This window comes from Arachis duranensis, chromosome 4 (assembly GCF_000817695.3).
Source record: "Arachis duranensis cultivar V14167 chromosome 4, aradu.V14167.gnm2.J7QH, whole genome shotgun sequence".
In the NCBI taxonomy this organism is placed as follows: domain Eukaryota; kingdom Viridiplantae; phylum Streptophyta; class Magnoliopsida; order Fabales; family Fabaceae; genus Arachis; species Arachis duranensis.
The window spans coordinates 101,308,491-101,335,132 of record NC_029775.3 but is presented as its reverse complement, the minus strand read 5'-3'; the positions used below and the strand labels follow the sequence as shown (position 1 = coordinate 101,335,132).

General features: G+C 32.7%; 1 protein-coding gene and 1 long non-coding RNA gene across 2 annotated transcripts; one reads left to right on the top strand and one right to left on the bottom strand.

Annotated features, from left to right (window-relative positions):
- The first annotated feature begins 14,262 nt into the window (after positions 1-14,262).
- LOC110280158 (uncharacterized) lies at positions 14,263-16,178 on the top strand. Its single transcript, XR_002374361.2, has 4 exons — positions 14,263-14,673; positions 15,341-15,414; positions 15,556-15,642; positions 15,932-16,178. It is a non-coding gene; the product is annotated as an uncharacterized LOC110280158 (long non-coding RNA).
- Positions 16,179-17,823: 1,645 nt separating this feature from the next.
- Positions 17,824-21,729, bottom strand: LOC107485286 (probable serine/threonine-protein kinase PBL1). Its single transcript, XM_016105798.3, has 5 exons — positions 21,502-21,729; positions 19,801-20,474; positions 19,116-19,373; positions 18,744-18,863; positions 17,824-18,637 (listed from the first exon to the last, which is right to left on the bottom strand). The coding sequence occupies exons 2-5, from the start codon at positions 20,425-20,427 to the stop codon at positions 18,005-18,007; spliced, it is 1,638 nt and encodes a 545-aa protein (XP_015961284.1). The 5' UTR covers positions 20,428-20,474; positions 21,502-21,729; the 3' UTR covers positions 17,824-18,004.
- Positions 21,730-26,642: the final 4,913 nt, after the last annotated feature.

The following is a 26,642-nucleotide window of genomic DNA, read 5'->3' as shown; positions in this document are numbered from 1 at the left end:
CTAAGGAAATAAAATCCATGCCTAAGCGGCTAAATCAAGCTGTCCCTAACCATGTGCTTGTGGCATGAAGGTCCAAGTGAAAAGCTTGAGACTGCGTGGTTAAAGTCATGATCCAAAGTAAAAGAGTGTACCTAAGAACTCTGGACACCTCTAACTAGGAACTTTAGCAAAGCTAAGTCACAATCTTAAAAGGTTCACCCAGTTATGTGTCTGTGGCATTTATGTATCCGGTGGTAATACTGGAAAACAAAGTGCTTAGGGCCACATCCAAGACTCATAAAGTAGTTGTGTTCAAGAATCAACGTACTGAACTAGGAGAATCAATAACACTATCTAAAATTCTAAGTTCCTATAGATGCCAATCATTCTGAATTTCAAAGGATAAAGTGAGATGCCAAACTTGTTCAGAGGCAAAAAGCTACTAGCTCCGCTCATCTAATTGGGACTAAGTTTCATTGATATTGTGAGATTTATTGTATATTCTCTTCTTTTTATCCTATTTTGTTTTTAGTTGTTTAGGGACAAGCAACAATTTAAGTTTGGTATTGTGATGAGCGGATAATTTATACGCTTTTTGGCATTATTTTCATATAGTTTTTAGTATGTTTTATTCATTTTTAGTATATTTTTATTATTTTTTAAGCAAAATTCACATTTCTGGACTTTACTATGAGTTTGTGTGTTTTTCTGTGATTTCAGGTATTTTTTGGCTGAAATTGAGGGACCTGAGCAAAAATCTGATTCAGAGGCTGAAAAAGGACTACTAATGCTGTTGGATTCTGACCTCCCTGCACTCAAAATGGAATTTTTGGAGCTATAGAAACCCAGATAGAGCAATCTTAATTGCGTTGGAAAGTAGACATCTAGGGCTTTCCAGCAATATATAATAGTCCATACTTTTCCTGAGTTTAAACAACACAAACTAGCGTTCAACGCCAGCTTTCTGCCCTATTCTAGCGTTAAACGCCAGAAATAAGTTGCAAGCTAGAGTCAAATGCCAGAAACAAGTTACAAACTGGCGTTTAAATCCAAGAGAAGTCTCTACACATGAAAGCTTCAATGCTCAGTCTAAACACACACCAAGTGGGCCCGGAAGTGGATTTCTGCATCATTTACTTATTTCTGTAACCCTAGTAACTAGTTTAGTATAAATAGGACTTTTTACTAGTGTACTCACATCTTTGGATGTTTAGTCCTTCGACCAAGGTCTTGGTTATTCTGGTTCTCTCTCTGGGGCCGAAGCCAATGAACACCATCTTCACTTATGTATTTTCAACGGTGGAGTTTCTACACACCATAGATTAAGGTGTGGAGCTCTGCTGTTCCTCGAGTATTAATGCAAAGTACTATTGTTCTTCTATTCAATTCATGCTTATTCTTATTCTAAGATATTCATTCACACACAAGAACATGATGAATGTGATGATTATGTGACACTCATATTATAATTTAAAATTCTAAAATGATCAAAATAATTTTGCTTTAATTCATAATATTAAAATTAAAGTCTCAGTTATTCTAATTAGATCCTTAAATTTTTATTATTTTCCAATCATTTAAATTTTACATTCAATCATCCAAAAATATCTAACTATTATGAAAATTATGAGTTCTAATCCTTTTTAACTAAGATTATCAAAGATGTGATTTAGTTGCCTTTCATGAATTAATTTCTGAAAATAATATCCTCAAACTAATAGAACAAACCCCAATCATGATTTTCAATTTAGTTTATCAATTTGGATCTTCTATTTATGAATCTATATGAAATCTAAATAACACAATTTAAATTTATAGGAATAAAAAATTTCTTCGAAAGCTTACCACGTATGACTATTTTATTTATGAGCTTCCTCTTGCCAGTAAGTATGAACCCTCTCTCCTTCCTTGCATTCTTTGTTTCTTCTAAATTGGCAAATATGTTTAGTGCACTACCATAACCATATAAAGATATCAAACTTCTTTAAAACTTTTGTTCTATGTTATATATGTTTCTAAACATGATGATCGATAAGTACATTTGAACGAAATTCTTTTAGTTACATCTTCATTTGGATAAGTGATGCATACATACGTTGATTTATTTCATTCTCAGTGTTCCACTTTACAATATTCATTTTGTTTTAAAGAGAACTTTCAATCAAAATTATATTCATCCCTATATAAATTAGAATTTATATATCGTATATTTTTATTGCATTTCTATATGTTTGGTTTCAAATCCTAGAATTATAAAGTGATTCAAATACACTATAATATAAGTTTTCTTGTATTACCCAAACAATTCAATGTAACCTATTCTTAGCTTTGCTTTGTAACTCAATAACTTGCAGCCGTGTCCTATATTATTGTATAAAAATTTCTAAAGTGTATATAACATGATATCTTGAATAGGGTCCTCCACCCAAATTCCAACCCCACTTTTAAGTATGTTACAAACCAACGACATAGTAGTCACGCTTACATGTGCTAAAATAACCATTTAAATATAAAAAGTAAAACCACTTACCCATAGACCAATTGCTTTAATTAGGAGAGCCTTTTTGTGTGTTGTGCATAGTCATTGTGTTTGACATTACATTGGCTGTACATGTAGTTTTGTTAGTATCTAAGTTAGAATTATTTGTGCAACTACCTCGGTTGGGATCATCTTCAGCTGTACAAATTGATATAAACAAATATGATAACATTAGCAAAATATTTGCAGTAATTACTTAAAAAAGTAAACAAAGAAAATTATATATTATTTGTAAAACCTATATCAGCCTGCTATTTTGAAGTGTCTATCATTGTAACTGTTGATGCAGTACCTGCAGAGGTTAAGTTAATGGAACTATTACTATTTTTCTGAGACATACACAAATTTCCTCTATTATAAGCAGCTTGTTCTTATTTATGTCTATTCAATGTCTATGGAATTGCCATTCACCGAGGGAATTGTATTCTCTAAAGGGACTCCTCTTTCCAACAAGCTTCAATGCCCTTTCTCTTCTCCAATTCTTTGCTTCCTCTGCCAATCAGTTTAATTCACTATAACTTTATGTTGTCAACAATTCTCAACTACAATGTCTTTAACATAATTTAGTGATCTTCACATATGTGCAATGGGCATATATATTAAAATCGAATAACTTCTTTTGGGTTTTAAATTAACTTAAAATTAAGATACTTAGTAAAATAATTCTTTCAATTAGTTTTATTACACTAATAATGTGTTCTTACTCAATACTAATAATGTGTTGTGTTGTAATTACAAAATTATTGTAATGCCCACTGATTTCATTTATATCTCTATAAATCAAAGCAAGTTAGAAAAGACATAAGCTTACTCACATTGACTGGTATTGAGCATATTAAATTCATCTTTCATATGTACTTCTCAACTTCAAGGATTTATGAAACATCTAAATATTCGCTAAATAAAATCTAGAAACCTGGGATGGTACCTCTAGAGGCTGAATTCTATAGAAACGGTGTCATATTGTTGATTAAGCATCCAAGTGTGCTGACTGTCTGTGAGGGAGAAAGCTCAGTACTTGTTACAATGTTCTCCTTTTCTTTATTTTTCCAATTTTTAGTTTGTCTCTTCTTTCTTGTCACAACTGTCACTGCGACAACAAACAATGTTAGTCCACCCATGGCTCGGGTACATTACAACTTCAGAGTTTTTTTTATAAAAAGTTACTACTTGATGGTTCATTAATCTGTCCTCATTCTTTAAGTCTTGAACCACTTTCTATATCATAAATTCTCTGGTTATTTTGGAGAATATTTCGATCATTATTTGCATAAACATCAAAAGTATGCTCAATATACTTATCATTTCTACTTTCTCATAGTTATAAATTTGTAAAAAAAATTAATATGAATAGAAATATACTGAGTTTCATATGCATAATTGGATATTTATCAACTGAGTTTAATCTGATATTCTGAAGAGGTTGTCTCATTCTTGGATACTGAGTTTCATATGCATACTTCGATATTTATCAACTGAGTTTAATCTTTTATTCTGAAGAGGTTGTCTCATTCTTGGTTGCTCTGATGTTTCCAAATCTACTGTTCATTGCCTCTTCCTCTTCTCCTCAAGGATAGTTTTTCTTTTTTTTTCTTGGCAAGTGTAGCTGATGTTCTGTCTAAATTGCTCCTCCAAATGTTGTGACCTAGTTGTAAACTTACATTCCTATCTATGTCAATGTGGTTTTTCCTTCCAAGTGTCTCTATAGACTTACATTTCTATCACATGTATGATACAATATCTCTCTATTTCATAGCTTACTCTAATGCTAAACTGTGTACTAAATATAAAGATGACATGTCAGTATTTTAAGTGTCTTCTTAGATTTTGTTCTTAGAAAAACTTAGAAAGCCTATGCATTGAGTATTGGACTATTGACCTAACAAATTAAAAAATCTAAACTAATTTAAATATTTTGAAAAAGATAAAAAATATTTAACATTAATGATTCCAATTAGTGTGTCTCACATAAATATGAACTTTTAATTTAACTCTTCTACACTGTACTAATTAATAAAATAAAGAAGAAATTAAGCATTCTTAAATTATGGGACACGTAATACTTAGTTGTTGAATTAAACAAAACTTCTTTCTTATTTTAGATTATTAATATATTGTGTAAATTACAGTGTTTGAATGTTTAATATCATCCTTTTAGTTAAGTACCTCCAAATTATTAATTATTGGTTAAAAGAAAAAAATAGTCTTGCTTTGTTACTGTAATGTGATCTATTATTTGTAATAATATTGCTTTAGTTCCTGTATGCATTACCAATTAAACGACTTTCTCAAAATTTTCCTCTAAAATTTAATACCTTGCTTAGTCTTGATGTATGTATGTATCTATCAATGCATTTCTCGGTTTATTCATTTAATTCAACAACTTGGTTTATTTAAACATTTGTACTCACTTGAAACTGAGTTTTTGTATTGTCTTTTTTTTGTTGCTGTATATTTAATCAATATAATCCTGACAACTGATATCATTAAAACTTAATAAAAACATACAGAATTTGGAATAAACCCTTAATCAAAGACACTAATAAGGACAACTCTGAAACTTGAACATTAGAGGACACATTACTTAGAATTTTATCCTTCTAAAACATATAAAACAATTGACATCTAGTTCTAATAAGACCAAAAGGACTGGAATAACACTTCTCCAAAATGAAAATACCAAAAAAGTAGAGGACAACATAATTGATACCCTAAATAAGCACATTCAACATTCCCGTAAGTCTACCATACTCAAAACTATTATTAAACCATGTAAAGCCCTTTGGAGTGGAGAGTAACCGTCTTGACAGATAAATCCTCATGTCAAGTACGAACCAAAAGATTTTTCCTCCTCAATGTCATGTATTTGAGCTTCGAAACCAAGATGTCGGTTATTTCAGCATTATTTGCTCCCCCATGACTATTTCTGGACTCCAACACTAAAAGGATATCATTCCCCACATATAATGTTAGGTTAAATGGTATCACAATACCTGATATCTTTAGCATTTTGTCCCAAAATAACACATCATCTCCAACGCAGCTAAGTTGCCAAACAAAAAGAGTCCTAGTAAAGTCAATATTCCCATAAGAGACAAACCCTATGCCATTTTTAAAATGTGTCAGACAATGATAGGTTGACTTTGCTTGCTCCGAGATTTTTGCCTCATTAAAGATCGTTTGTTGCAGAGAGAAGAATAATATGCTGGTAGGCGTCGCATAGCCAACTCCTTCCCACCCAATCCAATAGACAACCCCTTTGTCTACAATAGACTTAGGCCCAACCTTTAGGACATCACTGATAAATGTTCCTGAATATTTTCAGTCCGCTTCAAAGAAATTGTACAACATCCATGAAATGTGCCTCTCAAAAAAATATTTTTTGTAGACATGGACAATGCGATACTCAATGGAATCCACCAAGTATCTGAAAGCATAAAGATTAACAGCATGACAACAATGCCTCTTGGCCTCATCAGATATGTAGTTCATGTATTGGGTGAGGGGATTCAGTATCATGAGGTTGGAGTTAAGACCACCCTGGCAGTACTTTATGCATAGGTTCCCATTGTCAGACTCAACCATGGAATAGAACCCAAGTTGGTTTATGTTAGCGGGAATATTTAGTTGAAGCTGATGTCCGTGTTCTACATCAGCCATCACAAACCATTGAAAGTTAGAAGCTGATGGAGGGTAGCCAACTCCAATAATAAGACTCTGATTCCTATCCTTATTTTTCTTGAAATTTTGTTTCACGAACAGTGTTGTAGAGAGCTTGAACCTCCATGTTTTATTCAATGTCAACAATTTTCAGTTCTGACTTTACAAAGATCTTCCATAAAAGGTCATCAACAAGATGTGAAAGGGGCAGTCTAGTTGGTGTGATGTCACTCATTTTTTTCAAAAAGCTAAATAATTGTTTCTCTCAATGAAAGCTATAGAAGAAAATTTTTGTGCTCCTCCATACTACCAATATGTGTATTTATATTAGGGGTGGGCAAAAAAATCCAAATTTTGGATTTTAATCTAAATCCAAACCAAATCATTTAAAAAAAATCAGTTTTAAACAAAAAAAATCCAAACCAAATTATATTTATTTTATAATTTGGTTTTTGATCCAATCCATTTAAATGGTTTTAAATCCGGATCCAGATCCAGATCCAAATTAAGATCCAAATCTTAAAAAACTAATTTGATTGAATTTAATTGACAAAAAGATTAGTACGTAAAGTATTTCTCAATGAATATATTTAATCATGACTTTATATTATTGTACCTGTTTTCATTAGAGTTTTATAGCTTAATTATTTTGTATTCATTCTCTTATATCTATAACCATACAAATATATTACTTGATACCAGTACTGAAGATATTATCAAGCGATGTTAATAAAGACATGATTTAAAATCTCCCAAATTGGATTTACGAGCAACCTCGTTGACCACAATCTCTTGGTTATTTCTTTCACGTTAAAATTTCCTACAAATATAAGCATCATGTCGCATAATTGGTGCGGTACATATCTAAATGCAAAATCTCATGCCATTGATTTAATATAATATATTACATAAATAACTATTTTAAGTATATACTAAAATTAGTCATCAAGATAGAATATAATATTAGGATATAAAATATATATTAATAATGAATTAAATTACACATATATATAGATTTTTTTGTGGTATTCTTTTGATGTCTTGAGAATGATTAAATGTTATATAGATTAGTTATTGTCATTAGATTTATATAGAACCAAATTCTAGTTGTAAACTTGTAATGAACCTACACACTTTAAAATGACTTTAGTATTAATTTTACTTTTAAAAAAATTATGGTTTGAAAATTAAATTTCTAAAAACTAGTTTCAAAAGTGGATTTTTTGTTAAAATATCTGGTTAGAAAATTGGATTTTTAAAAATTAGTTTTAAAATTGGATTTTTGGTTGAAGAAACTGGTTTTAAAAAATCTGGTTTTAAAGCTGAATTTTATAAAAAAAAAAACCAGATTTTAGATTTGAATTAAAAAAAACCAGATTTTAGATATGGATTTAAAAAAAACCTGATTTAAAACCAGTTTTATATGTAAAACTGGATTTAAAATCGGTTTATAAGTAAAACCGGATTTAAATTATAAAACCGGTTTTTATTTTTTCAAACTGATTTAAAATCGGTTTCTCTCTTCAATCCAGTTCTGGTTTGGTTTTTATGAACCATAAAACTGGTTCTGAAATGGATCCAGTTTGGATTTACAAAAATCCAAACCATACCCACCCCTAATTTATATAGACGTTTTGGGCAGTTCAATTTTCCCTGCAACTCTCCTATTAGATATCTGTTCCAATTTATATAAACTATTACAGTTGGAAGTTATTAACTCAAGTCAAACAAATTTAATTATGACCCATTGTTAGCTCCAATAATAATTGATAATATATTATTCTAGAAATTTAAAATATTAATCGATCCTTCGAAATATTTTGGAACATCAAAACACATTTGTTCCTAATTAAAGTGATTTTATATAATTGATTTTGGATAGAAGTAAGTTTGTGCCAACATGATTTATGTTTGGCAACTCTAGATCAAAATTGATTTTGATAAAATAAATATTGTTTAGATAATATTAGTTAAAATCACTTTTAGATAGATAATTACTAAAACTGACATGATATTAAATTACAATGGTATTCTTTTATACATGTTTAATTTTTTTATACTTTTTTCTTAGATATTTTTATATAGTATATTTTTAGTACTCTTAATACTCTTTTTTAGTACGCTACAATTTTTTACTATTATTATTATTTATGGTTAATTTTTTTGTTTAATTTATTTTACCTAATAGGATCAATAAATTATATTATAAAAAATAATAAATATAATGTATAAAAATTATAATTTTTAAAATATATAATGTGAAACAAAAAAATAATAAAAAATATAAATAATAGAAAAAAAGAGCTCATATAAAGAGAAATAATAAGAATTCTATAAATAATACAATAATATGTATAAAGGATAAAGTTGGTAAAGGAAAATAAATGTTAAATGTCAATAGCTAAAAGCTCGTTAGTGCAATACAGAAGTTAAAAATTGTTGCTTCTTGTAAATGTGGTGCGTTATAGAGAGAAAAATTAGGCAAACCAAAAATTGAAGTTTTCAAGAAATCGTGAAAGATTAGTTTAATATTTTTATTATAATACATGGTTAGATATTAGATTGAAACTTTTTGCATTTAAAATATATAGCAATCATATTATTGAGTTTATTTTTTTTATTTCTTGATAAATAAGTATAAAGAGTTAGATGTGAAGACAACGATACTTGAAATTTACTATAGCAGTTTTGAGAATGATTGTTTTTCTATATTAAATATATTAAAGTTAACATGGTTGCATGTGATTTCATACAGTTGATTATATGGTATCTGTCCACCGAATTTAGATTGAAATAATTAATAATTAACCATACAATTAACTTTTTTTTTTATTGGAAATAAAATTGTACACTGTATGCTAACTTAGGTTGATGTCTAAAGCCCACTAATTCAACTGTATATATCCTGGTTACATGCAAAAGAAATTTTCCATTAATCCCTTTTACATAGGATATCTGACAACATCTCATAATAATATATGTCCAATTTGATCTTGGGTTTATTATACACATTCATCAAAAAAAGTTTTTACTTCTGCAAATCTGATTCTATTCTGATTTACACTTTAAATAGATGATATTGCTTTTAAATACTACTATAGCATAAATCCAAATGCTTACACTATGCTTTGCATTTTATTTCATTATATTCTCTTGTTATAGCAAAATCCAGCTGCAGGACTATTCACAAAAAATACAATTAGTTGTGTGAAATAGGCTATGTTATTCTTCACACTTTACTCTGATATTGTCTTTAAACAGTGATATAGCAAAATCGATGACAACCTTTTTTGTTTTTCATCCTATATAATTATATTGTTTTAATAGACTGTCATAGCAAAAAAAAGATTTATCCTCCTTTGAGTAACATTAAATCTTCACCATTGCTGAATTTATCTTTATTTGATTCATTTGGTTACCATAAATAATGAATTGTCAAGCATTCCATAGCAAATAACAAAAAAAAGAGTTTTTCACATTGTCACTTGAAGTTAAAATCTTGGAATTGCATAACATAACCCGTCAACACTCTACTTCATTCTATTTTAATTTTTAGTATATCAAAAACCATGTAATAAGAACAAACAGAGTATATGAATTCTCTCACTTGTTATCTCCTTTTTAAAGAAATATCTCCCTTTTGAATTTTATAAATCAGTCAAAAGCATACATAACCTCCTAATGATTTAAATATAAGCCTAATTATTGATAGCTTTTCTATTCGGTTGATATGACAACCTCTAATTTAGAGTTACAATGGAAATACATAAAAAAAGGATCATGGAGACAGAGAAGGATTAAAAAAAGAGTAATTTAAACCCTCTTTATTGGTTTTGAATTTTTTTTCTTTCTAAATTTATCAATCTTTGAAAGAGTGAAGGAAAATAAATATAGAGGTACAGAGATATACAATATTAAAAAAAAGCATACTCAACCTCATCTAAATTTAAATATACATATTTTATAACAACACACTATTTCAAAACTCAATGCTATATTATATTATTATTTTTTGACTATGGCTGAACCTATTGGTTGAGAACTGCCCTCCTTCATCATTTTCATTAATGATTGTTGTGCTTGACTTTACACTATTGAGAGCTCTTTTAGCAGAGGTCTTGTACTTGAGACTTAAAACAGCCTATTCCACAACATCCTTCACAAAAAGTAATGGATATCAAAAAGTATTTAGGATTAACTTCACAATGAAACATATATTAAGTATTCTTAATCTTTCTTAGTATTTATTTAGAAAATATGCATATTTAAATATACTTATTTTTCTTCACTCTTTCAAAAATGCATAAATTAAGGAAGAAAAAAATTCACAACCAACAAATAGGGTTTAAATTGACTTTTTTTTAATCTTTCTCTATTGGAGGTTGTCAAATTAGCCGAATAGAAAAGTTGCCAATAAATATAATGAAAGGTTGCCAATAATAAGGCTTAAATTTAAATTATAATGAGATTAAATATGCTTTTGACTGATTTATAATAAGTAAAGGAGTTCATATACTTTGTCTATGATGGTACTATTCAGTAGTTAGTTTCTTTTGGTTCTACATCTATACAAAAACTAAAGACGTAACCTACATATCACTGGTTGCTAAGCTATAAAATAACACATATCTTAAATCTTAAATGCATTTATGTCTGAAGAAAAATTACAGATAAAATTATCTCCATACCAGAACACACAAATTATCGCTATCAATCTTAATATCGGCCACATTTTCTGCAATTTCGAGGGAATCATTGCATCCGATTTCCTACAGATATGGGAATTATTATATAATTAGTGAACAATTTATTTTTAGAAAACACAATGTATAACAAACATTAATAATACTTTATTAACTCACAGTGAGATTTATAGATGAATTAGTATTTGATTCTTTTGGGAAGTTCTTTTCTATGATGTCCTCATCATCACAAACTTTGCTAACAGTATAAACTTGGTCATATTGATTGATGTTGGCTGACTTTATATTAATCTTAAAGAGAAACTTTCTATCCAGCATGTTATCAAGGGTGGGGTATTCCACCTCACTAATAGGCTGCGATCAAATTCACAAAAAGAAATTACTTTACATGGATACATCAACATTTTAAAGTTATGAGGTTAGGATTGTACACTTACTTCCTCTTCCTTTATTTGATCTGCCTTCTTTTCGAAAAGTGGAATTGCTTCCCTATCCCAAAGGAACAAAGTCATACTATCAGTACCATCATAGACAATCACCTCAACCTTGTACTTGTCATTCAACCTGTATTCATAAGTTGTACCCTCTATTTGTTTTTATACAGCTAACAATAAAATTAAAGATGAAATACAATCTTTATATTATAGCTCTCCACTTAATAAATTTGTCATCTAGTGATAAGTTTTATTATCTAGTTTAAGTGCCACACCTAATTGAGACAGTTCCTGCTGTGTGTCCATAACCCTTAGATTCATATCTTTCAATAGTAGAAGTTTCAATTTTTTTTTGCACTTTCTAATGCTTTGTAGAACCAATCATTCTTCCCAGCATTGATAGAAATAATGGTTACAGCAATCTAACATGCAGCTACCTATTTAGAACTCGATTAGGCACTTCAATCAATTTCTAACATTAAAATATATTCCTATAAAAAAATTAATTAGTAAATGCTTCCATTAGTTTACCTCTGCATCATTTAGGGCCTCCTCGATGGTCTTCACTCCAACAGACCCCTACTTCAGTTCATCAGCCGCAGACCAAGCTCCCTAAGATGAAAGATGACTAATCCTAATTGAGTTTAGTGGTGCACCACTCAGGAGCCTACACAATTCAATGAAATATTGAACTTCTCAAACTTTTGACTCTCTTTAAATGTGTTGGATATAAACTAGTTAAAGTTTAAAAAAATAAACTTGTTCCTAAAACTAACCACCTCTTTCAAATCCCTCTCAATGTGGATCTTGGAGATGTAAAAGTGACTCTGAACAGTGGTTTTGCCGTTCCACCAGGATGCTTTGAATAATAGCAGCACAACAATAAGGGGTTCCACACTTCCTTCTTCAAGGTGTGATCAGATTTGATCCACGATCTCCCCAAACAAAGTACACCCAATCCTGTTGTTTCTGTTGAAAACATAAGGATGCTTTATGGTATTTTATAGTCTGGAAATATTTGAAAAGTCAATTTTCAAAAATAGCACATACTATAAGTCTTCTAACACAACAGCCATACGTTTGGTTTCCTTGCCTGTACTGGTAACCAAATTCCTTGGATCTTCCTTTCCAACTACTTCAGCAATCATGTCTAAAGAGCAAGAACCATTAATAATTTATGACTATCAATCTCAATAAATGGACTTCGAACAAAGTTCACACAATAACTTTTGAAACAGTGTAAGTAATACTCACCAAAAAGATATGTATCGTCCAATCTTTCAGCATTCAACAAATCTGAAATAGACCTGAAACGGAATGCTTCAAGAGGGTAGCTTGGGTTGTTTACATGTGTGACCGTTGTCCATTGGAAAAATATTAGTATCCAGTTGCTATTGGTAATCCTTGGCTTAGTTTTGTTGCTCACAACTATGAAGTTACGCATAACGTACATCTGAAACTCAAAGATATTGCCTCTCCACCTAGCAACAACAAACTTGGGTATGGATGCATGAATCCTATCGCCCTGAAATTAGCGGAGAAGGGAGAAATAAGTATCAGTAAATTAAAAAACAAATACTTGCACAATAACTGCTATATATAAAAGGATTAGCTACTTTACTGTCCTGGAGAATCATCTCTATTGATCCAATTTTCTTTTCATTGTATTTGTTTGGAACCTCCCAAATTCTCACCACATATATGTTGAAACTCCATGCCAGTTTTCTTGGGTTGACATCGATCAAGTAGTCAAATGTTTCGGCCATTATGCTTGATTTTCGGTGTATGATTTTTCACAAAAAATCGAGACAGAGTATTTAGAGGGAGGGTTTACTCCTTTTTGTTTTTGAGATGGTTGAAAATAGAGAAAGAATATTTAAAAGAGTCTTTCTTGTTTCAAAAAATGGCTGAAGAAGATGGAGAGATAGAGTATTTAAAGGGAGGGTTAGAAATTAGAATAAACAATTTAAAATGCCAAATAAAAGAAGAAAGCTTCGGGTGCAATAACATTGTAAAGTGTAATAGTCTATTGAACTCAGATCCCTTCTGTACAATGTGTAATGTGTAATAATCTATTGGATAATATAAATAATTCTCTTTTTATAATTGCCACTTGTCAAACATTGGAGTTTAACATTCGTCGTTCATTGGTAGCTCCACTTGTCGAGTAAATAACCCCGATGTGCTCTCCTATTATATATAAAGAGATGCAGAGTATTAGCTCGGGAACAACAATCAGACTTACCAACTTCATGAAGTTTGTCTCCACTCCAAAATTTAAGGTCCTAAAGAAAGAAGAATTAAAGACTTCTTTTTATTTATGCATAGACCTTTCTGTTTTGGAAAAAAATTGCCAAACTTTGAAAAAAATTTTGTGTAGCCCCTTTAATATTTTGTTGTGAAACCATTTGATTGAGATTACTTTGTACCTGTTTGATGGACTAATCATAGTTGTTTGACTCATTTATTTTAGATAGTAATATATTATTGTCATGGTTTCTAGTTGTTTCAATTATCATATTTGCTTTCGTATATCGAGTAAATGTTCATAATTCATGAGGAAGCATATTCTTAATTCAAGAACAAACAGAAAAATATGAAATCTAGATTTTCTTTCATATTTCATTTATTAATTACATTAGTTTCAGGATACTTATAATTTACAATACAACACCACCAATAAAACTAGCATTACTAACATAAGCATTACTAGAGGTGTTTAAAATCGATCCGGACCGAACTAAACCAACGGACAAAATCGAAAATCCGAAAACCGAATTAACCAAAAATTAAAAAAACCGAAAAATGATGTGTTGCTGTTTTTTTGCAGTTTGGTTCGGTTTTCGGTTTTCACTACCAAAATCCTAATCGAACCGAACCGAACCGCTTCTTCCCAAAACCCTAAAAATTCAAAACTACCTACCCCACCCCCGGGCCCAGACCCAGACCCAGACGTGAGAGTGTGAGACGGCCACACCCCCTCCCCCTGTCCCCCAAACGCGTCCTTGATCCTTCTCCTTCCCCAGACGGCCAAACCCATGCGCGACAGCTTCCCTCTCCAAATCCCAGATCGAAGCCTTCCTCAGTTCCTCCAAATCCCACCGCCGCACAGAGGAGAATCCCCACCGCCGGTGCACGACCCAGCCTCCACCCAGCAGCGTTTCTGGAGCCACCTCTGACCACGCCACCTCCGACCTCGCCGCCTCCAGTCCACCCAGCAGCGTTTCTGGAGCCACCTCCGACCTCGCCACGTCTGACCTCGCCGCCTCCAGTCCACCCAACAGCGTGTCTGGAGCCCACCCACCCAGCCACCGATTGTCCGATTCAAGTGCATATGGAGCCTGAGCCATCTATTCAGGTAAACTTTGCTGATTTGTTGTTCAGTTTAGGCCTAGGGTTATAACTTTGCTGATTTGTTGTTCAGTTTAGGCCTAGGATTATAACTTAATGATTTAAACTTCAGCTGCTTGTTTATTATTGGTTCTGTGCTTGATTTATTGCTGGTTCTATGCTTGATTTATTGCTGGTTCTGTGCTTGTTTATTGCTGGTAAAAGTGCTTGTTTATTGCTGGTTCTGTGCTTGTTTATTGCTGGTTCTGTGCTTGATTTATTGCTGGTTCTGTGCTTGTTTATTGCTGGTAAAAGTGCTTGTTTATTGCTGGTTTTGTGCTTGATTTATTGTTCAGATTATCTGGTTTTGTTGAGTTTATTGCTTATTTATTGCTGCTTAATGATCTAAACTTCAGCTGCTTGTTTCTGTGATTGATTTATTGTTAAGATTATCTGGTTTTGTTCAATTTATTGCTTGTTTATTGCTGGCTGCTGCTTAATGATTTAAACTTTTATTGCTGATTTTCTGTGTTCTATTGATTTTTTACTTCTTGATTTACTGTTCTCTCTTCTTCTAATTTTTGCTGGCTGCTGCTACTATTATCTTTTTTTTAATTTGTTAATTATTAATTTTAATTTGTTAATTAATCATTATTATTTCTACTGCTACTGTTAACTGTTATGGTTTATTGTAGGTTCATATTTGTTCACTAGTTTGAAATTGATACGAAGCAAATCATGAATAGTGGTTCTTGCTATAGGAGTCAGGGTAAGTGGCGGGTTAAACCAATGAATTTGTTTAATGCTTCTTTTTAAATTGTGAAGTAAGGGGAAATGATTGTGATTTAAATTGGAGAAACAGAGTAATTGGAGAAATCTACTTTACTAATGCTTTAATTGTGAGATGCAGGTCAGAAGTTTTGTTTTTACAAAGGGTCTACCAGCATTGCATAGTAGCAGATATAAAATCCATCAACAAAGCCACTCCATTTCTGAGGTTAGTTAATTTATGCACACTGCTATACTTCTCTGAATCCCATTTCTTATAGTTTTAAAGCTATATCATATTTCACTCTCTTTACATAGAAGCTTCTACATTGCAGAACATAATTAAAAAAATCTGTTTGAGTTGCTACATTATTTATAAATTTCACTGTTAGGATATCCATAACTGTAAATGTTCTCCAGAGAAGTTTAAACTAGTTCAATGATTTATTGTTATTCTATTTTTGGTTTTGATTCACGGTTGTGTTGATATTTAATGTTGTATCTTAATATTTTTGCAGTTTGGCCATAGTATGAGGGATAATATTGGTGAAAGTGAAGGTGGAACTGGTAGAGTGGTGGACATGTATTGCTCATCTAAACAAATCTGCAAATATAAGATCACCAACAAATTGATTGATTGAATCATTTTTTTCACTAATCTAGTTTTTTTATAAATATTATGTTATGATTGTTCCTTGTTTTATAGAAGTTGTATCCACTCTTATCTTTTTTTATATGTTTTATATGATTCTTCCTTTTTTTTAATTTTTGTATCATTATGAATTTATGATGAGCTATGTGCTCATATTGGTCTGAACAATCAATATATGTTTTTGTCTGAATTTAAAAAACCGAACAAATCGAACCAAACCAAGCCGATTTTAATTGGTTTGGTTTGGTTTGGATGGTCTTGGCAAAAAATCGAACCAAACCGAACCGCAGTTTTAATAAACGATCGGATCGGATGGCTTTTCCTTAAATAACCGAACCAAACCGCACCGCGAACACCCCTAAGCATAACTAAAAAAATAGAGTATCAATTTTTGACTATTCACATCATCCTCCAACCTCACAAGTCTCCAATTAAAATTCATCTTCACTTCTTGATTGTCACTAACAGACTCTGACTTTCCAGCAGGTTCATCTTGTCCAAAATCTGCTCACATTATCTCTTTCTATTTGTCTGAAATCAACAAAAAATTAAATTATGATCAAGCCATAAAGAAGAACATTCACAACAGCACAATACTAACATGTTAACTCACGTTATAATGGAGCAACTAAAGAATGATTTGTTTGGATTTGAATTTGTGCTAGACCCCCTAAGAACTAGATAGCAACCACAACCAACACCATTTCAGCACCCGCGAGTTTCTGCTCCTATTATGCGTTCTCGTCCAGTACCCACTTGATGGTGAGCGGATAAAGCTTCCAGCTGTAGTGTTCTCACCACCCATCATTAATATGAAGATGAAGAAGAAGAAGAACGAGAAGAAAAGGAGGAAGAAGAAGGTAACATTCAGAAGATTTGGAAACGTTAAAAGTTAAATAGAGAGGAATTGACGAAATTAGGTCCAAATTGCAATTTCGCTAGCTAAGCTAGTCATTGCACACTCCAACGTGGCAAAGTGATGCCACGTTAGTACTGTGACAACTGTGTCATCAACAGAAAGATGCTCAGAGACCACTATGGTGCACGGAACTCTATCTAGGGACTACAATAGTAAAATTGAGATCTCGAATAACACATTGGATAATGCCCTGAATCACAGGGACCACTATGGAGATTTACTCACCAACACATAACCTAAGGAATACAGTCTTCTCTCACAACTTTGTTGGAAGCATATCGACGGAAGCCGCTGATCTCCCGCCAAGAACCACTCCCGAAGGCAGCAATGATCTACTCATTTCGAGTAAGGTTTTGCTCAAATGTTTGTCCTAACTGCCAATTCGCTTCCTTGGCTGCCTCCTCCCCGCTGTTTTACCCTCAGTCCTTGGTTCAAAAGCTTTCATTCTTACTCCCAATTAAGATTCCAACTCCTTCCTTCTTCAACTTATGATGCCTGATGTGCTCTACCTCCCAGATCGCCTCCTTCTTTCTTTGACATGCATCATCGGCATGCCATGCTCATAAAACCACTTATTTATTCATGAAGAGTAGTGGTTTCTTTTTCTAACAAGTTTAGGGTTTAAACTTTAATAATGCCTTTTATAGAAGAGCATAATTTTAATAAAATGTTAATATGAGCTATATTATCTTAGAGCTACTTTTTGTTTTTCAATTTCAACGTTGTTAAGAATTTAAGAATATGCTGCTAATTCACAAACTAGATGTTAGAAATTACTCTATCCCGTCGTTATTTTAGTCTTATGGAGAATGGAAAAAGGGCAGAATGCTAACAAGACAATATAAACTTAAAACTTTGCACTATATCTACAAAGTAGCATCCTCTCAACATCACGACTGAGGGATCCAGAAAGGAAAAAAGAAAAAAGGGTGGAAGAACCACATCTTTTTTATCTGCTATAAATTTGTGTTGAACACACCAAAAAAAATAATAAATAAAAAATGGAACAGTTATAGACATTCAAAAACCTTCCACACTAGCCCTCCTAGAGGCCGAGGACGATGACTTGCGGCTCTCCTGCCTATCGAGCTCCTCCAGGGAGAGGGTAGAGGAACACGCACGCGGAGGAAGGAACGGGACTCCGGACCATCTTGGAGGTGAAACAGATGGCGGGGCCACTGCTGGTGGGGGAGACGGCGAGTAACTCAGCCTAGGAGCAGGGCTGATGATGCCGTTAAGACTTGGGGATCTCGACATATGTTTTCCGGAGATTGTGGCTGGTTCTTGAAGCGGGAAACGGCAAGAATACTTTAAATCCTGTATCATTTTTAGGTGCTTGACAACAGTCCTCATGGTTGGTCTCTCAGACGGCTCCTTCTGAAGGCATCTTTGGGCAATGTCAGCTACAGTTCTCGCTGCTTTGGAGGGAAAGCGACCCTTGAGTTGAGGATCCATAATCAATGAGAGTCGATAATCGTCGGCTAGGAAGGGACGGCTCCACTTGACCAAATTTCTCTCTTCCTTGGGGTGACGACTATCCAGATTCTTTCTTCCAGTAAGAAGCTCTAGAAGAAAAATTCCAAAACTCCATACGTTGCTTTTTGGTGTGAGCATTCCTTTTTCCAGTGTCTCCATTGATAGGTTGCCAACAGCCTGTAAAATAACTAAATTCATTAATACAATATACAGGAACAAAATTTAAGGGAATATTTCATCCAGACCGACTGAATCAGAGCAACGTTTAAGTCAAAGAACTTACGGATGAACTGCTCGATATCTCTTCCTCAGGAAGTTGTCCAACGCAACCGTACCCTGAAAGCTTGGCACTGAAATCTTTGTCTATCTGTATGTTAGCTGTTGAGAATTCATTATACATTGCCTGCAGATATATAAATCGGCATATCAGCAACCATATCAATTTGCCATTTAACTGAGAACAGTAATACACTAAAATGCCGTTGGAAAGAAAATATCAATCACAATTCATCCTAGAAATAATTCATTTCAGAAAGAAAAATTACTCAGGCACTATGGTACTCACGTCACGATATCTAAAATGCACATGCAGATACAAGAGGCAGACAAGACCACACAGGTTTCTTCAGTTTAATGTATTCAATTCGGCAATTACCTGAAAAGGCCCTTCTTCATGCAAGAAAGTAAGACCTTGTGCAGCACATATAGCGATTTTCATTCTTGTGTTCCAATCAAGAGACGGGCCATCAGATCTCACGTACAACAGGCGGTCCAAGCTTCCATGGTATAGCCTCTCATAAACCAACATTCTTTGTTCCTTACCTTCACGCGCATGAAACCCTAGCAATTTACAGAGGTTTGGATGCTGCAAAGATGCTATAGTATTGACCTCACTTATGAATTCCTTTAAGCCCTGAAAGGAGAAACACACATTAAGATCACGAAAGAAACACGTTCTTTTTGTGGTAATAACGGGAATTAATAAAAAATCTCACAATATAAACTAACACGAACTGACAATTATGTTTTCAACTAGCAAGGTATTCAGCAATTAACAAGGGTTTCTATTCAAAATTTCAAATGCATGATCAACAGAGGCCAGGACGATGAATGAGGCCAACATTGCTCAAAAACAAGTTGGATGGGTCAGCTAAACTTTGAAGAATATGAGCCTAACACAATACAATTCATATATGGAAAAATATGGCCATTCTCAGATAATACGTAACGCATTTTTTCTCCATAGTGTTGATTATCATGACATTCATTCAACAATCACTATGCATAGGATAAACAACAAATGAAACATAAGTGATACAATTTAAATAAATAATAATTACCTGATTTGATGGGTGTAGACGCGTGACAGTGGCTTCAAACTTCTTTGAGCTTGAAGAAGAATCATCGCCAAAGGAAGCTTTATATATGGTGGAAGAAAGGCATTCCGACATGCATCGATCCAAGGAGAAATTGAGGCAAGCAGCTGCAATTTCCTCATACTGAAAGTTTCGAAGTGACCCTGTAGGTGGAAGCGGCAAAGGTCCAGAAGAATTTGGAGGAACATTAGCTGTCACTGACTTAAAGCTGCCCATTGCGTTCAATGAACTGCCACCCTTAGGAGATGGAAGCGGTAAAGGTTGTGGGCTAGACAAATGCTGCTCCTTCATTGATCCTCCTCCTCGGTGTCTCAACTCTTCTTGTTCCTCATACTCAACCGAAGCCAAAGCATCTTGTTCCGCTGCGTCAAGAGTTGATGGAGCAGATAATGCTCTTGTTCTATTGTAAGTCATTTTACTAGGTTGAATGGGTTTAACTCTTGTCCTAAAACTAGGAGGTGCAGATTGGAGCGTGCGAGTATGAGGTTCAGGCAATATTGTAGGTACATGCTCACTGTGGCTTACTCGTTTTACATATGCAATTTGGTCATGCTTTTTCTTCTTGCTTTTCAAAACAGTAAAACACCCCATCCTTTGTACAGGTACTAGGTTGTTCTATAGAACTACTTTGCTTATGTCTGCAAAAAGCAAAATAAAAAAGCAAATAAATAAAATACAACCAAAAACTAATTTAATGTGGTTCAACAGCATATTGTTTGACAATCACAAGAACCAAATCTAGTTTAACTGGATAGAGTTTGGTGCATGGATTAATCAATGAAATAGTGTTACCATCATAAACACCATTGTTCCACAACCCACAACAAATGATGCTGGCATGCATTATGCAAAGGCATAGTTTGGCACCTAATTTTGATTCTCTCAAATTAAAAGGGACTAAGCATAAAACATTTTCCGATCAACATATATTCCTCCTAAATTACTAATATATATATATATATTAGTCAGTATCTAATCCTTTTTAATGTTGAATCAAGGAAAGAGAATTTCATAACATAAATTACTAATTGAAAAAAAAAATAATAACTTTCCAAAATTTTGAGGACCAACAAAGAGTAATCAAATCCATACATGGAGTCATGCATAACAATAATTGAGCAAGTAATATTCTAATAAACCTCAGTGCCAGCTTGTTTTATCCCATTCCCTAGCCTATTTCCACAACAAAAATAAAATAAAATAAAACCATAAAATAAAATTTCAAGTATTTGGATGTGAAAAAGCAAAAGACATTTTTGGGCAAATGAACCTAACTACCTAATTTGCTGAAACTCACTAGCTCCACAAGAACAGCTCAGATCCAAAACATCAAATAAATCCAACACAAAAACAAGTTACTCCGTTTCCTTTCACAACATCAAAGTAAAATAAATTTATAATTTTTTCAAAAATGAAATACATAAATTTCCCAGATTAAAATAACTACATCCTCACCAGAAATTTCACACACAAAACTCCCCACCAAAAAAAAGGCAAATGATGTTAGAAAAACGGAACACGGAACTGAAACACAAATAGTTACAAATAAGCCAAGAAAACAACTCACAAATTCACAAACAAATCCATTTCTTTTAAAATATATATATACATAAAGATGGTTAAAATTATACGAATCTAAAAGCATGTAAGGGAAATTGAACTAACCGATATGCGAGATTGGAGCTCATGCAAGATGCAAGTCGGAGTGAAGAAGGGGGAAAATGGGGGTAAAAATGGGAACTTTTGTGGTTTTGATTCTACGGAGAAGAAAACCCCCTTATCGAGTCAAAGAAAGCAGATTGGAAAAGCTGGCTGGGAAGTGTGAAGATTTTAGAGAGAGAAAGTGAGACAAGAGAGAGAAGAAAGTATTCAAGGAAGAGAGAGAAAGAGAGTAGGGGAATATTATTTAGAATTTATTAGAGAGAGATAAAAAGAGAAAGAGTTTTTGAAAAAAATAACTTAGTATATTATTATTAGTTATGTATTTATAACTTATAAGATAAGATGTCATGTTTTTATTAAAAAAATCCTAAATTTTAATATATTTAATCTAATTTTAACGGTTAAAATATAATTTAGTCATATTTTTTATTTCATCTAATTTTAAAATTGTATTTGACTCTTCTTTTTTTTTTCCTTGTTCAAACATCCAAATAACTCTTGATTTTACCGTCTTGCCTTAAAATAAATCTAATGTACTAAAGCTTAAATTTATTATTCGGAAATCTTAATAAAAAATTAACTATGTTCTAAATTTTTATTAAAAAATATTTTTTTATATGACATAGAATAATGAGCTCCAATGAGCAGTGGTCAAACCTAACCCAGAGGGACCTCATTTATTTAATTTGAAGTGATTATTAAAGTAATATTATCATCATCATTACAATCAACACACACAAGCACAAGATGTGCTTTTCCCATATTTGCATTCTCAATTTTGCCCTTCTTCTTGCGTTTTTCTTAGGTTCATTTGGATCTCATTTTTTGGTCTTATCCACATCGGAATGACCATTATGGAGCTCTATAAAAAGGATAGGCGAAATATTTTAGAAAAGATTATCAACAATTGAATGAACCCAGTATCTAATCCAATTTAATTTAGTCGGATAGATGTAACGAATAAAATATGATGTAGATTGAGTTTCAATTTTATTCGATTAATTTGCACTATTTATATATATGTTATATATTTATATAAATATATATTTTAAGTAAATATTAAATTAAAAATTTTTTATTAAATATAAAAGATTTTTAATTATTAAAAATATTATTAATTGATAATTTAATATATTTTTTAATATAAAAATCAATTTTATTTTGATAATTTTTAAATAAGATCAAATACCTATTAGATTAAAAATGAATAGAATTATAATCAGGATATTTTTAATCCATGAATAAAATAAAATTGAGTTTATATAAAAATTATAATCTGCAGATAAATTTAAAGTTAAATTTAAATCCTACTTTATTATATCCTGTCTCTTATTTATCTAATTATGGAGCTCTATAAAAAAAATAGATAAAATAATTTAAAAAAGATTATCAACAATCGAATAAATATCCATTTTTATCATGAGCAAACTTTGGAAGTCCAATTATAACTTTTCATAACAAAAATATGTAATATATGGTATAAAGTTTTCACAAACTTTTTAAATTTTTTAAATTTATACTAATCTTGTAGGTAGAAACTACTAGGTTTCTCTATTTAGGTCATGACAAAGGATTACAATATTTCACATTCTTAAATTAATTTTTTGCTTATAAAACGATCACTTTATCAATTATATATATTTAGATGATGTTTTTTCTTTAGCTAACTAAAGTTTCATAACTAACTATGAGTTCAACATCAATTATCAATTATATTATATTTGTGTATGTAGGTTAATTTTTGCAAAATTTGATTATATTCATAATTGATTATGTATAAATTAATTTTGAAGTTTAGTAATTTATATTTTAAGAATATTAAAAAAAGATTTGACCAAAATTTTTTAAAAGATAAAATAATTTATAACGTATTAAATGTACTAAAAACTTAAAATTTTTTATAATTATACCCTTAATATGTGTTTTTAAGATATAATTTAATTAAAGTTTATTTTTAAATTCATTGTGACAAAAATTAATAATATTTGGATAGTAATACTCAAAATGATTTTTGAATATAATTACCAAAAACAGATTTACTTAAAATATTATTTTGTCCAACTTATCCTTTAATTCTAACTAATTTTATGGCATAATCAATTCTTAAGTGAAATTAATTCTACAAAAGTAAAACCAAATACATGTAGTAATAATAGTTAAAAGTAGAAGCTTATCTTTCCAGTAACAAAATTAAAGCCCTACTAAAAATCCCAATCCACTTATCCCAATCCTAAGTGAAAATGGACTAAGCATGCAATTGCTAGGAGGGAACGTAATATATTTTGTTATATACTTGTATTCAACTTCAGAAGGCATAAGTTTATAAAATTGTTTTGGATGTTAAATAGACAATTTGGGGACATCTTGGACATTTCATTTTCAGGTACAAAAAATATTTTAAAAATAAAGGTAGCAAATAAAATGGAAATGTTGGTGGGTCTGGTGACCATTTTGGTAATTCCACCAAACTCCACGACTTTCAACGAAGTTCATCTCGACTGAGGTGACAGCCCAGTCAAAGTTATGAAATATTTTATTATTTCGTTTTCTAATAATAATTGAAAAAGGAGAAAAAAGTGGCATGTGTTGGTCAAAGAGAGCCATCAAGATAGGTCTTTGACTCCGAATATCCACCGCACGATCACGCTATGCACTCAGATCGACGGCGTTAATAATTTAGTGGGGCCCACCTGACATCAACATTGTTCATCTTTCCACGCGCCAGGTACGCGTGGCGAGAAGTTGCAAATTCAATTTGGAGGAGTGGGTCCCACTTGGGAAGCTCGAGTGCCCCAACACAACAACTAGCCTTTTGTTGTTTCGTGTTATCAAGAAAAATGGACCAAAGTTTGACCACCTTAAAAATACTACCAAAAAAATAAATAAACAAAATACCGAGGGATAAGTCACTAAAATACCGAGGGATAAATCAGATAAATCTACCCAATGTAGAATTGGATTTTTTATTTATAAATAAAATAAGAGTAAATAGCTAAATTGGTTTCAAAGATAGCTCCATTATTAAACCAGTTTTCGTAAGAAAAAGATAATAAAATTTGTCCCCGAAAAATTTAAAATTGGTAACGTTAGTCCTTCCGTCAAATGTTTGAGTAACGGCGTGAACGTATACTGACCTGGCCATTAGTATGACACGTCAGTGAAGCCTTAAACGGCGTCATTTTGGTTCCTCCCCGTTACAACGCTTGGGTTTTCATCCCTGTTTCTTATTCTCTCTTTAGTTACATCCTTCTTCTGAAAAGAAAGAACCTCTGCAATTCCTTCCTCTTAGTTGTTTCTTCCAGGAAGACGAAGCATTGAACGGCGACGACCAGGCTTGACCGACGACGACAGTGTGCTAGAGTTGTTGGTGACCGGTTTGCGATGACATTGGTCAACCGAAAAAGGCACTCCATCGCCTTGCGTGAGAGGTAGGTTAGCTTTTTTTTCTTATTTTGTGAGAGTGATTGTGGTTTTATCTCCTGATCAATGTGGTTGTATTATCGTTGGAAATCTATTGTTACTGTTTGCAATGTTAGGGTTTAGGAGACTGTGTTCAGGCTTAGGGTTTTGGTGATTATCCATGATATGACCCTGTTTTTGGATTCTTGAGAACGTTGTTTGTGCTCTGTGTAGCTGCATGTGTGTGTGTTAGATTCATTTTGGTAGTTGATGTTGAATATGCTTTGCCTCTCCATGAAAAAAATTTGCATGAGTTATGTATGTTGCTGTTTTGGTTTCAGATGGAAGGTTTCCCTATGACCTTTGTATTTCACCATGGTGGAAAGTTTCAAACAGATGAATTAGGCTATCTGTGTTATGAACCAGATAATACTGAAGTATTAATGGGTGTAGATTCAGACACTCTAGATGTTTTCTTTGTGAAGGGATACTACAAGGAGTTGGGATATGCTGAGATGAACAATTGCTTGTGGAAATTTCCTGGAATGCTGCTGGATAATGGCTTGAGGAGGCTAGAAAATGACACTGATCTGTTGGCATTGGTTAAGGATTGCAGGAGGAATCATCACCTCATCAACATCTATTTTGAGCATGTAGTGTCGAAGGCACACGTGGTTGACTATATGAGCGAGGATGATGATGAAGTACTATGTTTGCCAACCATCCCTGAAGAAGCAGAAAAATTGAACAAGGACCACAATGATGCAATGTCCCAAGATTACTGTAAGACAACAAAAAAATCACCTCAGCCAAAAAGAGCCAAAACTCAGCCCACTCCTAAGGCCACTCTTCAGCCCACTGCTAAGGCCACTCCTCAGCCCACACCTAAGCCTACTCCTCAGCCCACACGTAAGTCCACACCTAAAGCTACACTTGAGCCAACTCCTCAACCCACACCTTAGCCCACTTCTAAACCCACACCGAAGCCCACTCCTCAGCCCAACCCCCCAACCCACACGTATGCCCACACCTAAGTCCACTTTAAAGCCCAAAACTAAGCCCATGAAAAATCCTGTCCAGCAGCCCAAACCTTGGACTAAATCCCAGGCTGCTAAAGGAAATGGTAAGGCTACAGCAGCCGATAAGATCAGCAAGAAGGTGAAACCTACAACAAGTATAAGATCTGGAAGGCAAGTTAAGGCAACTCTAGTTGATAATGACAGTGACTCTCATGATTCATATGATAGTGTTGAAGACAGTTTGTACAAGCCTCCAAAAGTTGCAGGAGAATCTATATACAGTAGTGACAGTGATAGTGGAGTTGATGGAGTAGAGTCTTTTAGGGCCAAGAAAGTAGATCACAGAGAGAAGCATATGCCTGCTGCTGATAGAACAAGGGACAAAGCTATTGAAACTGATGACTCCAGCTATGAGGATATCGAATATGATGAATGCTCTGATGGAGGTATTCTATAATTAATTGTGTATCAGTTATTGAATTTACTTGGTTAATAGATCTGCTTCAACTAATTTTTTTTTCTATTAAAATCTTGTGGTATTTTCATGTAATTTCAGAGTCAGATGATAAATTTTTTGTGGGAAGAATCATCAGATGGAGATGAATGGAAGTCAAAAGATTCTGCCCATGAGTTAGACTCTGAAGATGAAGGGCCAACTGTGTATCCACATTACAATGACAAGGCCAAATTTGGTGATATGAAGTTTGAGGTAAGTATGGTTTTCAA